The 18,953-nt window shown below is 38.8% G+C and overlaps 1 protein-coding gene across 4 annotated transcripts in view; it reads left to right on the top strand.

The window, feature by feature from the left end:
* The window catches only part of CHM (CHM, Rab escort protein 1), a 207,773-nt gene that overhangs the window by 114,271 nt on the left and 74,549 nt on the right, over window positions 1-18,953 (top strand). For all 4 annotated transcript variants that reach the window (XR_003567081.1, XR_003567078.1, XR_003567077.1 and 1 more), the window contains exon 9: window positions 9,067-9,144. Coding sequence is in view for 1 of the 4 variants with exons in the window: in XM_027839558.1 (XP_027695359.1) it covers window positions 9,067-9,144 (78 nt within the window). In the remaining 3 variants the exon portion in view is untranslated. The remainder of the gene's footprint in view (window positions 1-9,066; window positions 9,145-18,953) is intronic.

Here is an 18,953-nt window from a genome sequence, read left to right as displayed (position 1 = left end):
TTTACAGTCCTTCAAAATGGAAACCCACAAATAATTCTCAGACCTAGTCATTTGTAGCTTCTTTTTTCCTCCTTACCTGTTAAAGTGAATTTATACTTTAGAATTTTACCAACCTCACACTCACTTTGCCTCTCTAAAACATTTTCTTTTTTGTAGTAATCTGTGTCTTTTATTTTGTGCGCCTGACAGCACTGTTGTGTGAGTTCAATAACGTAAGCCACAAAAGGTCCTATCAAGGGAAATATGAGTGTGATAGCACCTCTCTAACCCAGCAGATTCTGGGTGGGGAGACCACAGCTTGGCTTGTGGCCACTTAAGTAGAAGGTAGCAGCTCTTAAACTTATTGTAGATATTCTCATAAACATTCCATCATCAACCCAAACTAATGATAAGCCACCATTGTGGACAGCAGATATCACCACCGATGATGACTTAGCCAGTGCCTTTGGTTTTTCACTTCAGTGATTCAGGCTCAGACTTGCTGTGAAAGTCTCCCACCTCAGAGGGACACCACCCATAACTGTTGGCCGTACAGCTGTTGTTCTGATCTCCTCTGCTAGAACCGTGGAGTCGTCTTTATTTCTCCTTTTTTTTTTAAAATCACATTTTATTTATCGCTAGATTCTGTTCTTTATTTAAAATGTCGCTCATATTAGGCCTTTTAGTTCCCTTTGAACTACTTTAGTTCAAGTTCCTGATCACATTGCCTGGGACCTGAACTGCAATAATCTCTTTAGTTGGCCTCCCAGATCCTAATCCCCCCCAACTCCAAACTGCCCTGCCTCTGGTACCCAAGAACCTCGAGGACCTGCTGCATGAAATATAGCAAGGTCACCTACCTTTTTTCAGAGAGGCGATGGACGAGGCACAGAGCTAGACATGACCTGGGTGTTTGTTCCACTTTACTCTATGTCTGCTACAAGGGAGGGAAAAGTGGGGTGTTAGAGGGTATTAGTAGAGATAGTAAAACAAAAAAGGAAGAAAAGAGTTTCAATAAAAAGTGAAAAATATGCAGAGGAAAGCAAAAAAATTCACAAAGGAATGTAAATAAACAGTGATTTGTTACTACCTTGTTCAATTTAGTGTTTGGTTTTAAAAACTGAGGCAGGTCGGTGTCAAAGGGATTAGAGTGCTAGATCTGGAGTCAGGAAGACCTGCATTCAAATTTGGCTGCAGTGACTTATTTAGCTGTGAGATCCTGGGCAAGTCACTGAACCTCTGTCTGCCTCAGTTTCCTCATCTGTGAAATGAGGATAATAAGAGCACCTTCTAGGGTTGCTGTGAAGATAAAATGAGTTAATATTTGTAAAGCACTCTGCAAATCTTAAATCTCTCTATATAAATGTCAACTTTTCTTCTTCTTCTCCCTCTTATTGTACATAACAGATGTTCACAATTTCATGTATAATCCTCATTTTTGTTTTTTTGTGTATTTAAATGTTTGTGTTTATGCAGTTCATACTTAAAAAGAAAAAAACAAAACAGAAGGGTGTGGGGACCAAGAGGTAGGCATAGATATTATTGTGTTTTTCTAAGGTCTCTTTTTTTAACCAAATTTTATACAGAAGGCATCTTAAAGAAACAAATGTTTCAAGCTATGAATTTGGGAGTAGTATTTTGCCTCGAATAGAGAACTACCCTGAACATAGAAGATAGAATTGTTATAATTGAACCCTTATCTAGAAAGATAAGTTTAGACGATGGGGTCCCACCAGGAATGAATTCTAGATGTTAATTAATATTTTTATAAATGGAACAGAATCAATTCAATATATTTTTATGGAGACCTACTATGTGCAAGAGGGACTGCACCGTGAAATTTCCAAGTTGGTATTGGATGCTGAGGGCTTTCTGGTAGTAAGAAGACAAGCTAGGTTAAATTGTAGAAATGTTTCTCACAGCTGTGTGAATGGGCAGCAATGTGAGAAATGAATTTTGGCGTGAATATGTGTAATGCCTCTTGAGAAGATTTCAGACATGAACTATAAGCTTGTAAGGTGATGGGTTACAACATTGTTTTGACCTACTGTGGTTTTTAGTATAAGCATTTATACCTCGTGCATACCTGTAGGAATGTCCAGATTGGGATGTAGTGGAGAAGTTGACACTGATAGTTTTGAGGTCATGCATGTCCCACATCTGAGTGACATTGGCTAGGTGCCATTGTTTTAGTCACTTAACCTCAGTGCCTAAAGCCCCTCTGGAAGATATATAAGTCCCTCAGACAGTTGCTGATCTGCATTAGTTAGAGTTTCTCCACTAGGAGTTCCTGACATCAATGATAGCCTGGGTCTGGACCCCCAAATTTTGTTTTTGTTCAAAACTTTAAAGATTGCTCTTTATGCTTGACATGTTCACTTCCCCTTGGACTTTAATGCAATTCACTCATGTTTTTGCTTTAGTACTTTGATTGTAACTTTATTTAGTCGACATTTAAATCAAGAGTTAAAGTTTCCAAAGAGTTTTTTACATGTATTATTGGATTTGTACCACATGACAACCCTTTGAGGCAGGTGCTGAAGGGATTATTACCATTTTGAAGAAGAGCATGCTTCTAATTAGAGGGGTTGAATGCCGTGCCCAGGTAGCTAGTGAGGGTCCGAGGCAGAATTTCAAGCCAGGGCCTTCCAAGTCTAATGTTCTTTTTTACATATGTAGCATACTTCTTGACTAACATTTCTCCAATCAGAATTACCAGTGATTGTTTAAATGGCTAAATCTGAAGGCCTTTTCTCAGTACTCAGTTTTCTTCATCCCTCAACAGCTTTTGACACTGATGAATTACCTCTTCTTGGATACTCTTTCTTCCATTGGTTTTTGTTACTCAGCTTTCTCTTGGTTTTTCACCTACCTTTCTGACTGCTCCTTCTCAGTCTCTTTTTCTGTTTCATCATCCATATCCTACCTCTTAACCATAGGTATCTCCCAAGGTCCTGTCTTGTACCTTATTTTCTTCTCACTTGGAGACCTCATCAACATTCAGCCTGGGTAGGAGTGTGGTCTAGGACTCCTCCTCCCCTCCCTCCCTACTCTACTTCATTTAATGACCTTCACTTGTGACACCTGAAGTTCAAGAAATACTCAATCCCTTCATCTCTTTTTGTAGGGTGTTTCTTCCCACCCTTTGTTCCCATTGCTCTTCTCTCTTTGTTCACTCAGCGACCTATTGAGAAGGCTTGGCTTCCAGGTCACCTCGTCTTGAACTGCAAAGCCTAGAATTTCAATCAGAGATCTGGTGTTGTGCCCGCTGAGCCAAAACTCAGGTGGGTGCATACTCTATGTGTGGTGTATCTTCTAGGCGTGTGCCATCCCCCACTGTCTTGGAATATAACTACTGATATTGTGCTATATTTGCATTCAATCCAATCCTTGGGGATCCAGAATTCTAGCCTCAACATCCCCATTTAGGAGAAGTACAACTTTACCAACACTGTCTTTAAAACGTTACTTCAGAAGTAAAGAGCTAAACAACTAGAACCTGTGGCCAGCAGGTCTTTGTACCTCCCGCTCCACTAATCCCAGCAAATCAGAGTAGATATTTCCTAAAATGAAATCAACCCTTTTCTTAATAAGTCTTCTCCATCCAGCTCAGTCCTGCCATTCTTCAGTCCCTTTCCTTATCTAAGCTCCCCTTTCCATTAAACCCATGGAAACTCCCACACAATCATTAACAAACTTCTTGTAATCCTCCATTTTTTATACTATTTCCATTTTCTTGTGTTTATGGAAACCCGGCTCTTGCCATATGCCTGTGCATCACTGTCCACCCTCTTTGGTGCTGGGTGGTCCTTCTCTTCTGTCCCTTGACTTGTTGGGCTAGGATGTGCAGGTGACATACTCCTTGCTCTCCATTATCACTTCCAGACCTTTCTTCTGCCACTGTCACTCAGCAATCTCTCCTTTCTGGTTCATATCATCTTTCTAAATTTTGTAGTCTAATTCCTTGTTGCCATGATCTACCAGTCTCCAAATAATTTATATCCTTTCTTAAGTGGTTTAGCACTTGACTTACAGCCTTGCCCTCCAACCCAACGCTTGCTGTCATATTTGGAAACTTCAGTATACGTACTGATGTCCCCTCAAATTCCATGGCATTCCAGTTCATCCGTCTCCTCAATTCCTGTGACCTCTAGTTTTGTTTTACATTAGTCACCCATAGGAATTATAATGCTATCAACCTCACCATCACTCATAATTGTGCCACCTCCTTGATTTTGAACTTGAACATTTCTCTCTGTGATCACAATCTTTTATCCTTCTACCTCATCCCTGCTTTGGTGTAGTTTTCCTCCCTTCTAATTCTTGACCCTCTCATTGCCCAGTTGTACTGTATACTCTCCTCCATCCTTGATTCCCTTGTCCCCACCACCATTTCCTTCCTGCCAATAATCAACTCCAAATCACCTCACCATTTGACCTCTTCAGTTGTACACTCAACCTACTGAATGCCTTTTGGCATTTAAAACTTTCACAATTTGGTCCCTTCCTACTTTTTCATTCTTCTTACACGTCATTACCCTCCTCCATGCATTGTATGTTGAACGGCTATGCTAACCTACTTGCTGTTCCTTGTACAAGACATTCCTTCTCTTATCCCTAAGCCTTCTGTCACCCCACCTATGTGGTAGTGCTTTCTCTCCTGAAATGACTGTATTTTTAAAATATATTTTGTATTTACACGCCTGTATGCATATTGTTCCTTCTAGTAGAATGTAAGCTCCTGGAGGGCAGGGAGTGTTTAATTTTGGTGTTTATATTCACAGCACCCACCCTGTAGTTGGCACATAGTAAGAACTAAATGAATGCTTTTTAAATTGAATATTCATCAGCTGGATCCAAGCATTTGTTTTGCTGACTCTTTAAAACATTTCTATCATAAGCATATCCTTTGAGATCACCTTTTTTTTTTTAAATAAAAAAGTTTATGTACAAAGAATTTGACTTCCTCAGGTGATAGTGGTTTGTCACTTGAGTGTTCATATTAAGCTTGGGGCTTTCTTGCATAGCATACACATGGTTACTTCTGTCTCAGAGCAGATATTCTAAAGTGGTATGAGACATTCCATGCATCATACGTTCACATGCAACATTTTTCATTTTTTGGAAGTTATGTAGGTACAAAGGACCTATTTTATTTTCTCTGCAGTAATTCATCCCATTCCACAAGAAGGAAAGCAGCTATCCTACTCTATTCTTACTGTCCTTCATGATTCAAGGGACATATACACAATGATCATTATTTCTGTGTGGACATATCTGAAAAGATTGATGCGTAACCAACAGTTCTTTCCAACCCATGTTCAACAAGTATAAATGATTGACGTTGGAATTTGTGTTAGAACCTTCTCAGTGTACTTTCGTACACACTCTCTTTCTTTCTCTCTCTCACACACACACATACACACACACCCATGCACACATACCCCTACTTTCTTAATATTCAGATATTTTTGCCGTCATTTGGTAGCAAAAACCAGTCAATCAGTAAGCATTTATAAGGTGCCTACTATATGCCTGGCACTGGTAATTTCTAGGGATACAAAGATAAGAATGATACAGTTCCTGTCCTCAATGAGTTTGGATTCTAGTATATATAAATAAGTTTATGCAAAGTAAATGTATGTGGTAGAGCACTAGTGGCTGAGGGCATCAGAAAGGCCTTACCATGACTATGGTATGGAATTCTGAAGGAGACCAAAGGAGTCTAAGAGACTGACAAGGAGTTCATTCCAGGCACGGGGGCAGCAAGTGCAGAGGAGCAGCGACAGGAGCTTCAAGGAATAAATGAGCAGTAGCAAGGTCACTTTGTCTGGCCTGTGGAGTGTGGAACGGGGAATAATGTATGAGAAGCCTGGAAAAGTATGTTGGGACTAGGTTATGAAAGGCTTTAAAAACCAAACAGAGGAGCTTATATTTAGTACGAAGGGCACCAGTAGGAGAGTGACTTGATCAGTTTCACTTTTTCACTTTAAGAAATCAGTGTGGAAAATTATGGTGAATGGATTGGAGAGGGGAAAGACTTAAGTCAGAGAGAACAATTAGCAGGTAATTTCAGTAGTCTAGGTTGAGATGTTCAGCAGGCCTGAACCAAGGGGATGGATTCAAGAGATGTTGTGGAAGTAGAAACATCAAGATTTGGCAATTCATTGGAGATTGAGGTTGAGACAGGTTGAGCGAACACAAAAAATCAAGTATAATGCAAAGAGCACAGATAGAGTTTACTAGAATAATAAATAGTACTGTCAAGTGAAATTAGGAAGTTTTGACAAAGGGTATCTTTTTGGGAAAAGATACTGAGTTCAGGTTCGGATATGTTGAGTTTGAGGTGCCCATGGGACATTCAGTTGGAAATGTCCAGTAAGTGGTTGGTATTATGGGCCTGGGTTCAGGAGAGAGATTTGGACTGACTATATAGATCAGGGAGTCATCTGTTAGAGATGATAATTAGGTCACCAAGTGAGTATAGACTGAGAAGAGGGCTCAGGTCAGAGTCTTGGGTGTCACCCACGGTCAGGAGATGTGAAATGGATGATGAGCCAGCAAAAATGACTTAGAAGAAGTAGTCAGACAGGTAGGAGGAAAACCTGCTGAAATGGTACCCGCTGTCACTGAAATGATTGTATTTTGAAAACGTTCTCGTGTTTGTTTGTTTGTTTGTTTTTTTGACAGAAAAGGGACTTTGTACATGGGCAACTATAGAAGCTGTTGGCATAGGTAGTTCCTGGATGGCTTAGCAGTGGCCACCCTTTGCACTTTCTGTCCTATTACTTGGTGTTTTCAGTCACTGAGATCCAGGGTGCCTGTATCAGTGGGCCAGTGCGAGGAGCAGAATGGAACCATCGCCGCTATGAACCACGTAGATCCTTTCCAGCGGCCAGGTGGCCATTAGAACACAACTCTCCAGGTGACAACATCTTGGCGTGGTCCTGAGCACAATATCTGTAGATGTTTCCCATTTTCCAGGTCAGGGTGACATCTGGTTGGCTTATTGTATGATGGCGATGTTTTTCGTTCGAGTTTAGTCCTTCCTGTATGCCATTTCTTTGGCAACAAGAGTGACAGTCCAAGTCTCAATCTTCTTCACATCCCTGGGGCATGTCCTCTACGTGGAAGGAGCCCACTATCAGCAAAAGGATTGTATTTTGAAAACCAGGACTTGTTGTTTTGATAGGCATTTTGCTAAAATAACCAGCTCTGTATTTCTTTATGTCAGTTTGAAATTAAAAGCACGTCCCTTTCCCCCTAAGGCTTTATTTAGCTCCTTCAAATGCATTAATTTTTAATGCATAAAAATTTATGGCAGTTTGTTTTGGTAACTTTTTTGTGCTAAGTTAAGCAGCATTGTTTATAAATATTGTAACGCAGAGACAATTTTATGGAGGAAGCTCTTATGAAGAAATCACAATTAGTATTAGAACTAAGCAGATTTCTTCAGCTCTTGACATGCCACAATATTCTATAGCATTCTTTTCATACTTGAATATTGTATAGCAGTTTACTAGGACTGAACTGGACTCCTGTGGTTTTCTTAGAATTCAAAAATCTTCATTTTATCATTAATTTCACACGAAAGCTTTTGCCAGTGGGAGGTACTTTGAGGTTGTATTGCCTCTCATGTTGTGTATAGCCATGGCCTGATTGGACCAAAATGCAAAATTCCCTGGCTTCAGTGATTGCAGCTCAGTTCTCCAGACAAGCTGGTTAGCAGGGATTTTGTAAGCCCCCTCTCCCACTCAAATGAAATAAAAGAATACAGTGGAAAGAGGAGTTAGGAAGGCTGAGTTCATTTGCCTCATTTTAGCCTGTTTCCTCACCTATAAGTTTAGGATTTTAATATTTGTACTACTTAAGCCCCAGAGTTGTTTTGACAATCTAATGAGATCATTTTTGCAAATGTCTTGAAAACTTTTAAGTGCTCTATGAGGTTTCCAGCTATCAATAATGATGATGATAATGGTGGTAATGATGATAATGACACCAAAAAAGGAATGGCTAAATAGAGAGGTTTTAGTACAAATTTCCTACGCCTCTTTGGATTTACATAATTCAGCCTTTTAATTTAATTAAAATTGAATTCCTGCCTTTAATATTTTCTCATGTGCATATGGGCTCTGTTGGCATCAACGGGTTCACCAATGTTGGTGGAGGGTGAAGGGGGCCTCTGTTGCATCAGCCTTCTCTATGTCTTGTCTTCTCTCCTTCTCAGTGACCTAGAGAAAGGGATATCTCCTAGGTGATGTCTTGAGCAAAAATTCTTGTCTCTTGTGGGTGAACAGGCAAGTGGGATTTTGCATGTTTGTTCTAATTCCCATTGTAACATTCCAAAATGTGCAATTGCAAACCTTGTGGTAACATTAAGCCTTTGTCTTAAAGATTCTAAACCACAGGGTGAAAAAGTCCCTAACCATCAGAGCATATTGGTATCCACTAGAAAGATTGAACTTATGATGATTAAAGACATGTCTGGAAATCTGTTGTCTCAATTGTCATATATTATCCCTCCCATTCTTTCTTTCCCACAACTTGGTTATCATAGTTACTCCTGTGTCCTCAACTCCATTGGAGCTCCATAGGAAATCTAGTGGATTTCCATACTCCTCTATTTGACCAACCTCCTGACATCTCTGTGGCTCACTTCTGTTGGTTTTCCACTGTGCCAGATATTGGGGTGCCTGCCTATGTAGAGCTCTGGTGGTTGTAGACAGACATTAAACTCAGCAGTCAGTAGTTGACGGTCAAGGCTGGCTCCTTTGTAGAAAAGCCTGACTTGTGGTCAGAAAGTCTTTGGGTATTATCACGATTCCAGGCCTAAATAGTCTAAGGTCAACTGTAGCATTTACACCACGCAAAATAGCGTTCTTCTCTTCCAAAGGATGTCAACTGGTCTCTCTTTGGGAGATTTATACTGCTGTGATTAAGAGAAAAACAGTTAGCTCGTTCTTCCATGGAACAGATTAGAGAGTATAAAATAATGTAAAAAGAAATACCAGGTAAGCTCATTTGCCTTGCAAAGTACCAACCAGTAATGTATTTTTGTTTGTTTTTTTCCCCCAATTCCACTTGCAGGATGTGTGCGGTATTTGGAGGAACCTATTGTCTAAGCCATGCAGTACAGTGCCTTGTAGTGGACAAAGAATCTGGAAAGTAAGGATAATATAAGTAACCTTCTTATATTTACACACTGAACACAGGTGAAAAATGCTCAAGTCGATTAAAAAAATGATTCTTCAAAGATCCTCCTTGGTATTAATAACATATCAACCTTGATTAAAAGTAATTTGTGTATAGGTCCTCCAGAACAAGGAAAGTGGGTTCAGAATATAGAAACTAAATTAATTTCCCTGCAATATTACTACAGCTCCTGATCACCCAAGCTTGGAAGACAAATCATTTCAGCTGCCGGGGGGCTGGTGATGAGTGATGTTAGTTTTCCTTGTGGCCTTACCTACTCTAATTGATTTTCATCAGATGACAACAAAGCCCTCTGTTATTGCATTTTTAAAAATGGAGCTCACCTAAAGACTCATCAGATTAATCTCTGCTGATAATGCATGTCACTCCAAGAGAAAAGACTTTAATGAGTTTTTAGGTAGATTGTTGTCATAAACTATGCTGCCCTCTTATCTGAGGATAAATTCTTTTACAACAGTATCAGGCCTGCAGGCAAGTTTAGAGTTGAAATGAGAGAAATATGCCTACTGTTTTTTAAAACTCTGAACATAATTTGCACTTCTGTATATTATCAGTATTTCTGTTACATATACTTTTACAACTAAGTTATGAATCCTTGAAAATAAGATTATGACATTATCTGAGACTAAATGAAGTGTTAATCTAGGTTTGTTTTTTCCAAAAGAGTTTGGTCGATACCTTCTTTTTAATGCTACAACCCTTTCCAAATATGCCCTACTTTCCTTTGTGACCCATAACAGGTAACCAAAACTGACCAAAAAGCAATGGTGATCTAACTATATAGATGCAGTATTTTGTTCCTATTTTCCTATGTAACACCTCTGTTAGAGGAGAGAAACAGATTTCATGATGTGTTCTTTTTGAGCAAGATTGGTCATTGTGATTATTCTGAGTTTGGATGGCCTGGAGTAGTTTAGTTTGCCTTAGCACAGTCATTGCATCGTTCTCTTGCTTCTGCTTGCTTTGCTTCACCAGCTCCTATGAACCCTTGCTGTGCCGCTTTGAGGTTTTCATACTCATTAGTTCCCAGGGCTACTTGGTGGTTTTAAACTAAAGATCTAAGTTCCAAGATATATGTGTGTATATATGTGTAAATATATATGTACATATATATATATATATATATATACACACACACATATGTATGTATGTAAATATAATATACAATATATATAATATATATGAAAGGAACTGATTCCAATATATGACTAAGAGCCAGCAGATAAATGGTAAAACGATATGAAGAGGCAGTTTTCAAGGGAATAAATCCATCATATGAAAAAAGTGTTCCAAATCACTAACAAGTAGAAAAATACAAATTCTGCCTCATAATTATGCAACTGATCAAGATGACAAAATATTAAATGACAGATGTTGGAGGGACTGTTGGAAACCAAGTATGCTTGTAATTATACTGTTGGTGAAGCTGTGAATTCGTCCTGCCATTCTGGAAAGCAATTTAGAACCAGGCCCAGAAAGTTACCAAACTATACTACATACCCTTTGACTCAGTTATACTACTACTGGGCTTAGACCGCAAAGAAAGCAGAAAAGGTTCTGTACATACAAAATTATTTATAGCAGTTCTTTTCATGGTAGACACAAATTGGAAAGTAATGAAGTTTCTTCTTTTGGGGGAATATTCTGGTATAAGAATATCATGGAATATTATTGTGCCATAAGAAATTATGAAATGGACAGTTTCAGAGGGAACTGGTGCAATCTTTGTGAACTGATGCAGAGCCATGTAATCAGAACTAGGAGAACAATTTATACAATGACTACATTATAGAGAAAAATAACTTTGAAAGCCTTTAGAACTCTACTCAAGGCCATGTTAGACACTGAGTCCAGAAGAGTAAAGATAGAACAAACTGCTCGCCTCCTGCCAGTGAGGTGATGAACCGAAAATGCAGAAAGTAACATATGCTTTCCAACATGACTAACGTGGGGATTTGTTTTGCCAGACTCTGTCGTTGTGTATTGAGGGACTTAGTTTTCTGGGTTTGTTTGCTTTAAAATTTGCTCAGTTGGGATGGTGGTAGTGGTAGGGACTGATTAATTTTTAAAATACTTGTTAAAAGATTTTCATTACTATCTCGGTGGCTGTTAGGAGTGACTTCGCAGTTAACATGCTATTGCCCTGTTAAGCAGCAAGTGACACATAACTCAGATGATTGTTTTAGGGGGATTGTAAAGAAAAGTTATCGGATTGTACAGATTAACTATCTTGTTGAAGGTTCTGTGTTATAACTTTTTAAGGTGTTTTGTACCTTTTCCAATAATTTTGTATACTTTAATAACTTTAAAAGATTTTTATTAATTTCCAGTAAACTAGTTTATAGTCCAGGGACCAGTATTTTTGAGACTTAGGAAGGAAAAAACATGACCCTATTCAGAAAACTCTTACACTTGGACTTTCTTTATAAAAAATATTTTATGATGTAAGATAAAATTGACATATTGGTTTAAAGATTTATAAGGTACATTTTGTGCCCTAAAAGGTACAAAAGAAAGGTGCTTCCTCAATTTAAAATAATAATACACATTGAAATATCTATGCCTAAGGGCCATACTTATTCCTAACATGACTCATGAGCAGCTCCAAGGGGGCCTAGGAAGAAATAGTTGTCTCTGTGACATGGGGAACCATTTTTTCCTGGTACCTACAATTCCCATTGCTGAGAGACCAGAGAATCAATCACTTACTTGGCATTTGTTTGCCTGTACCCTTTTCTGGGCTCAGTTCCAAACTTGCATGTAACTCTTAGGCACATGAACAATTTGTGCGACCAATTTTATTTTTTTAATTTAGTAAGTTTTGTTTTATTTTTTAATTTAATAAGTTTTATTGATGTATTTTCTTTTTACGTAAGTTATTCCTGAATATTCCCCATCCTTGGCAAACCCTCTCATTATAGCAAAGAAAAAGCAGTTATCCAAAAAGAATCAATAACATGACTGCATCTAACAATGTATGGAACGTTTTGCCCTCATAGTCCCCCACCCCTCTGCCAAGAGGAGTGGTGGTATGTTTGTATGACTGGCTACTTTAGCCAACCACTTTGGCTTCTTTTGGTGTTCTTTTTATTATTTCATTGTAGCCACTGTATATTGTTAGCCTGATTCTGTTTATTTCACTATGCATCAGTTCATGGAAATCTTCCCAGGTTTCCCCAGATTCCTCGTGCTCATTATTCCTTATTGCACGAGGGTGTTTCATCACATTCATATCCAACCCTTTGTTCAGCCATCCCCCAAATAGTGACCACCCATTTTGTTTCCCATTATTTGTTACCACAGAGAGTGCTGCTGTGACTGCTTTGGTATACGTGGGGTTTTTCTTTCTGTCTTTGAACTCCTTGGGCCATATGTCCAGCAGTGTGGGATCTGCTGGGTCAAAATATACAAAAAGTTTAACCATTTTTCTTCCATAATTCCAAATAGTTTTCTAGAACAGTTGGATCACTTCACAGCTCCATCAATAATGTGTCTGCCTGTTTTTCCACAGTGCTCCCCCCCCCTCCCCGCCACTGATTTTTTGGTTTTGGACATCTTGGCCAATTTACTGTGTATAAGATAAAACCTAATTTGCATTTCTCCTATTAGTGATTTCGAGCTTGTTTTCATATGGCTGTTAGTAACTTATGCTTCTTTAAAAACTGTTCATACTCTTTGACTGTTTATCTATTGGGGAATGGTTTCTGGTCATTTGTCTTTATGTTGCCTGAATCAAGATTTTTCTTAATGAAATTTGGTGCAAAAATTTTTCTCTTGATCACTAGTTTATTTCCTTATATGTATATTGATTTTGTTTATGTGCTCCATATTTTTAGAAGCCTGCCTTCAAGTCAGTCTTCATTTTGGCCTTTGCTCAGTTACACTGTCAGAGGAACTCCTCTCTGCCAATTATGGAGACAACAGACAGCTGAGAGTGAGAGTGTTCATAAAGGCCTATAGAACCTGTAGGACCTACTAAAGCTGTGGATTTAGAATCCAGTAATGTATCCCAGGGTAGACTAGATACTATAGACCTTGGTTATTCATTACATGGCATTACAAAAATGAACCTGGCAGCTTTCTAAGAGTCTCAGGTATTAACTTTAATGATAAATGAAATTGTTACTATTCATTATGGGGCATTTGCATATTTATTCATTTATTTATATTTTACATATTCAAAACAACAGTAGTTCCCCATTACTTCTAGAATGAAATAAAACAGCTCCCCTGTCGTTTAAAATCCTTCACAATCTGGATCCAACCTTCCTTTGTGCCATATAACATCTTACTCCCCTACACGTACTCTATAATCCAGCCAAACTAGCTCACTTGTTGCTCCTCACAACGTTCCATTACCCACCTTCATGGCTTTACAAAGTCTGCCCCCTATCCTTGGGATACATTCCTTCCTCACCTTCACCTCCTAGAATCCCTAACTTCTTCCAAATCTCACCTGGATGAGCACCTCCTCCAAGACCCCTCCAGGTACCAGTGGACTTAGCTTCGAATTGCCTCATACATACTTTGTATTTACCTCTCCTGCCTCCCCCTGTCTAGGATGTCAGCTCCTTACTGGTACTTAAGAGCAGGGACTGTTGAGTTTTTGGTTGTCTTTGTACCCTGAGTGCCTACCACAGTACTTAGTATATGGTAGGTATTTAATGTCATAAATGCTTGTTGATAGGTCACATTGCCTGGCAGAGTGCCTAAATGCAAAAATAATATAAGCCAACTAAATGCTTAGAAAGTTCTTTATTTTCCCCCCAATATTGAGAAATCTGACTGGCTTAAAGTCTTGAGCACATGTCCCAGGTAGACTACTTTGCAGGTACTTTACACTGAAGTTTGCAAGTGTTTATCAGTCATTTTAAGCATCTGAAGCAAAATAATATTTTTTCATTCTATTCCATTGACTGCCTCTTTCTCCCTGCTCTCCTTAGTAGGAAATCTTCTATTCTGATATTGCTAAAAGGGCAGATTGAACTTTTCTGACATGTTGAACAAGAGACTTAGGCTGCTTCTCACCTTGACTAGAGACAGGCTGGTTGAAACTAGAATTAGCAGAGCATTCTTTGTTATATGATGATCACACATGAAAATGGGGTACGCAGTTGGGGAGAAGAAAGACAAAATATTGTTGAGACACTTGGCTAGGTGAGATGGCTCAAGCCAGATGCATACCTCTTTCCACTTGACTCTTGTAGTGTGTCTTTCTCCTCCATTTCATTTTTCCTGCCCCCATCTCAGGGCTGTATCTTCTTGCCTCGCTCTCACACTGAACTCCTGCTCACTTGGCACAGAAGCCTTGCATCCCCTTGTCAAGTAGCTTTCTTTTCTATCCCGCTCTGCTGACCATGGAAGACTCCTGTCAATGAGATTTGGCAGTTTACTGGTACAGTACTTGCTATTTAGACATGGCAGTAATGACCTTGGAACAAGTAACTTGTGTGACCAATAGTTTGGACCTATTCGCTAGTGTTCCATGTGCACTTCAGCTGTCCCATTTGCTAGATTTCCTGTTCTGCCCATTTCTGTGAGACATCCGCTCCTGATGTTTAGTATTAACTATGTCTCTCCCAGATGCATGGTGGTGGACCAAGGATAAGGAGAATCGCAGTCAGCTCCGTTGTCATCTTGGGAAAGTTGCTTTTGCCCTCAGTGACTTTGTTTCTCCCTATGTAAAATGGCAGGAATAATTATAGGATAGATGTCAGCCCTTTACATATGAGTAAGATTGGAATCAGTTCCTCACTTTTCTCAGGGGCATTTCCAGTCTGGGCCAGTAGGGAACTTTCTGGCCAGTTTCAGATAATATTGGAAGAAGCCATTTAGGTGGCCTGAAATTCATTCCCGGCCCAACAAATATCTGAGCACCTCGGGTAGGAAAGATGTTTTTCCAGACACTGGGAATACAAATGCAATGGAAAACCTACCATGCCCTCTTTAAACGGCTCTAAGGGCCTAGGGCAGAGAGGAGACACAGTTTAGAAATTATCTCTCTGCTCGTGATTTTTTTTAATGATTGTCTAATTAAGATACTTACTGAAATAATTACTATATACAATTGCTGGTCATTTCATACCCATCCTCTACACTGTCATTTCTTTTCTGACCCATTTCTAGTTGTTTGCTTATGTAGATTTACACACAAAGTTAGGGTTAGAATGCTTTGGAGCAAAAGTAGCACCTGCCCAGACTTCCAGAATCACCAGATGTTAGAGCTAGAATGGACCTTGCTGGCTATCTGGTTCAGACCTCTTCATCTTAAATAGTAGGAGACTGAGTCCCAAAGGGGACAAGTGACTTGCTCATGACCGTACAGTGTTAATGGGAAAGCTGAGATTAGATCTTAAGTTTAGTGGTCCAGTTTTTTGTTTCTTATTTCTCCTCTTTACTCATTTTCGTATTACTTTTCCTCTGCACTCTTATCTGTTCCCTACAGTCTCTCTCCAAGTTATGTCTCTCAGTTTTTCTCTTTCTCTCTGTCTGTCTCTGTCTCTCTCCCTCCCTCCCCCTTCTACTTTCTGCTAATACATTTGTTTACTCAGGCTTTCTAGGTTCTGCTCTAGCTTGTTCACTGCCTGTTTTCCTTTCTTCTGTTATTTTTCTAATTTTTAACTTCTTGAAGAACTTCATTTGCTCTTTGCAGGACCATTTAATAAAAAGAGGCTTCTTGTGTATAAAGCACAGTGCTAGATATTGGGAGGACAGAACAAGCTAACTAATGTGTGTGTCCTTCCTTCATGGAGAGCAGGTTAGGACATAGGCACCAATGTGTACCACCCTACTTGACCATCAGTGTATAGTTCAGACTAGAATGGAGGAAGAGCATGAAAGACTGAGGATCAGATATGCAAGGTTGGAAATAGGAAAGCTGTTTCTAACTTAGAGAGAGCCTCATTCAATGAGGATGGATGCTCCCAGTTCCTTGCTTTGCTTAATAGCATTTTATTTGAATTGTTTCAAGACTACTGTCTGCTACTCTTTCCATATAAAAATCATTTTCCAAGGTCTGTTCAGTTTTTGCTCATGTTGCTGTGTGCTTTCTTTTTGGGACCAAATTCTAGTTGAAGCATTTTCATCCTGATGGGAAGTCAGTTTTTTTCCTAACCATAATTTTGAACACACTTTTAGCTTTTTAAATAATTGTATCAGGAAACTGTATTATCGCAAAGATTAATTTATTTAGAGGAAATATATAGAAATGTATCTGTGCAAGCATCATTGTGAGGCATCAGCTTGATCACTGAGCATCGATAGCTACGTATTTTTAAAATTCCCTTCTTTGTGCTATTTTTGGAGCCTGTCAAGGACCTCAGTTAAATCCTATATGTTAAATACATGAATGATTTCATCCCCTTCTGAATTTTACAAATTGTTATTCCCTCAATATTCTGGTTTCATTTTCCTGGATTTTTATTACTTGAATGTCAATTTTAATTGTTAATAGGATTCCTCTGATACCATGCTTTTTGAGGACCAGGATTCTTTGTTTGTTTGTTTTTTAATATTCTTACTGCCTATCTCAGTCCCTGACACATAGTAGGTGCTTAATTAATGTTTGTTAATGGATTTCCAATTCAATATTTTCTTTATTCTTATTAGGCTAGATATGTTGAAGTTGGCCAGGTATCTGGTGAAACATCAGTTCATGTCACAGGTTTAAAACATGTCTAGGTCCTTGAACCTTTGTGTTTAATTGTGTGACTTGGAGCTAAGACTGCCCAGGTTGGAACTGAGCACCTTCTTGATCACCTTCAATGTTTCTTAAACTGTGGGTCATGACCCTATGGGGTCATGAAAAATTTAGCAACAGCAAAAGGTTTCTGAATGCACAACGACCAAAAGTTAATTAGAAATCAAATGCGTAATGAATCCGAGGTGTTTCTGGCAGTGCTTGCCCATGTTGCATCTCACAACTTCACTGCAGCCTTGGTTGTGAACACACAGCATGCAGCACCAACCAACAGATGCCAAAATGCAGAAAGGGGTCCTGAGTGCAAAAAGTTTAAGAGGCCCTGACCTAAATGAATGTCATACAGAGCCTCATCCTGAAATTCCACTGTGAATAGTCACACCCTATAAGATAGTTTTCTGGTGGCATAGGCTTATTTTTGACTTTCTAGTCATTTCATTGTGAATGACCCTCAGTAGTTTTGATGCCATAGCTTCTAAAATCAATGCCTTCTGGTCACCAGAGGCCTAGCTACTACCAAAGAAGCTCTAACGTCACTTTGGGAGTCCACAAAAAAAGATTGATTTCCAAGGTTTAAGAGCAAGGCACTTGTAGAAGGGAGAACTAAATGGAAGAGGGGGAACACTTTACAAAGTCTTACACTGGCGCCCCCACTTTAAACTCACAACACTTGTTTCTGCCTGTTTTATAAGCTACCTTTTTCTGCAGTCATCTGAGCTAAAGGAAAGGGAAAGACATTGATCAAAGAGGGCAATTCAGAAAGAGAAAAAAAGAAACAATTGAGAAGAAAACAAAAGCCACAAACCTTTCATCCAACACCATATCAAAAAGTAAAAGAACATACAAAATGTGTGAAGTGGTGGCTGAATAAAGTCAACAGCCCCTGATGATAGAGCCTTCCAGCATCTGGCAGATCTTCTCATTTGTTAGCTCAGGGTTTGTACAGATGTTATGAACTTGATAGGTGTTGTATCAACACTGTCTTCTTTCTTTTTCATGGAAGAAAAAATAAAAGCCTTTGGTTTCCTAAATTGTATAAGAATCCTTTCTAGTGGAAGATTTATTGGTTAGTTTATATTCCATAGGAGATATTTGTAGGATTTCCCCTCCTGCCCCTCTCCCCATAAAACAACAAAAACAAACAAACAAAAAAAAACCCCAAAAATCCAAAGACCTGTGCCTGTTTGGCTGAGTAAGTATTTTTACAAGACAAGAGCTTCAGTCAGTGAAACATGAACAGAAAAGAGAAGAAAGAGCAAAACATTTTAAAAGTTTACTAAAACAGGTAATGTATTGTAAACTTAAGCATGAAAAGATGGTTAATGGGTTGAAAATTATTTTATTGCTTGCCATCATGGCCCTGACTTGTGTATACCACCCCAGTATGCTATTTCTTTAGGCAAATACAAATTGAATTCCTTTCTCTATCAGTCTTCTCTGTTAGTGTTCTCGCTTTTAATGCCCTTACGCCCAGTAGATATTGCTTATTTGGCTTATTTTCAAAAGATTTAAGATAGTTTAATTTATACTAGTATATTTCAAATATGGTTACATTAAAAATAATTGCTCACATTTTATGTGGAGCAAAGTAAAAGTGCATTTCCAATCAAATAATTCTGGCCCCAAACTGTGGAGCTGTGACAAATGTAAATTTATATTTCCATAATAAAAAGCTATAGCAAACACACAGTCATTTACATATGGTTCCTGAAATATTGCATACTGGCTTTGTCAGTGCTGGTAAGTCCATTTCAAGGATGTCACCCTTAGTCCATTAGTTTGGATAATGAGCCCTATAAAGTACATTTATAACTTGTGGCACTGCAACGGGATGGATTCTAATTTTCATCCTTTTATCTAGACACATTGAAAGAAGGTCAATGGAGGGTTCTATATGATTCATTGTCCCAACACATTGCAGATGACAGAGACCTGATAATGTCAGTGCAGAAGTGTTTTCCTTATTTGGAAAGAGCACTTGAAAGAAATCTTATGTTCATCCTTTGAAGTAAAGTGGAGACAGATATTAAAAGAAGCGCTCTTCTTTTTTCCCTCGATGCAA

This window comes from Vombatus ursinus, unplaced genomic scaffold, assembly GCF_900497805.2.
Source record: "Vombatus ursinus unplaced genomic scaffold, bare-nosed wombat genome assembly UNPS02004691.1, whole genome shotgun sequence".
NCBI classification, from domain to species: domain Eukaryota; kingdom Metazoa; phylum Chordata; class Mammalia; order Diprotodontia; family Vombatidae; genus Vombatus; species Vombatus ursinus.
The sequence above is the reverse complement of the archived record's forward strand: the minus strand, read 5'-3'. Positions and strand labels throughout refer to the sequence as shown.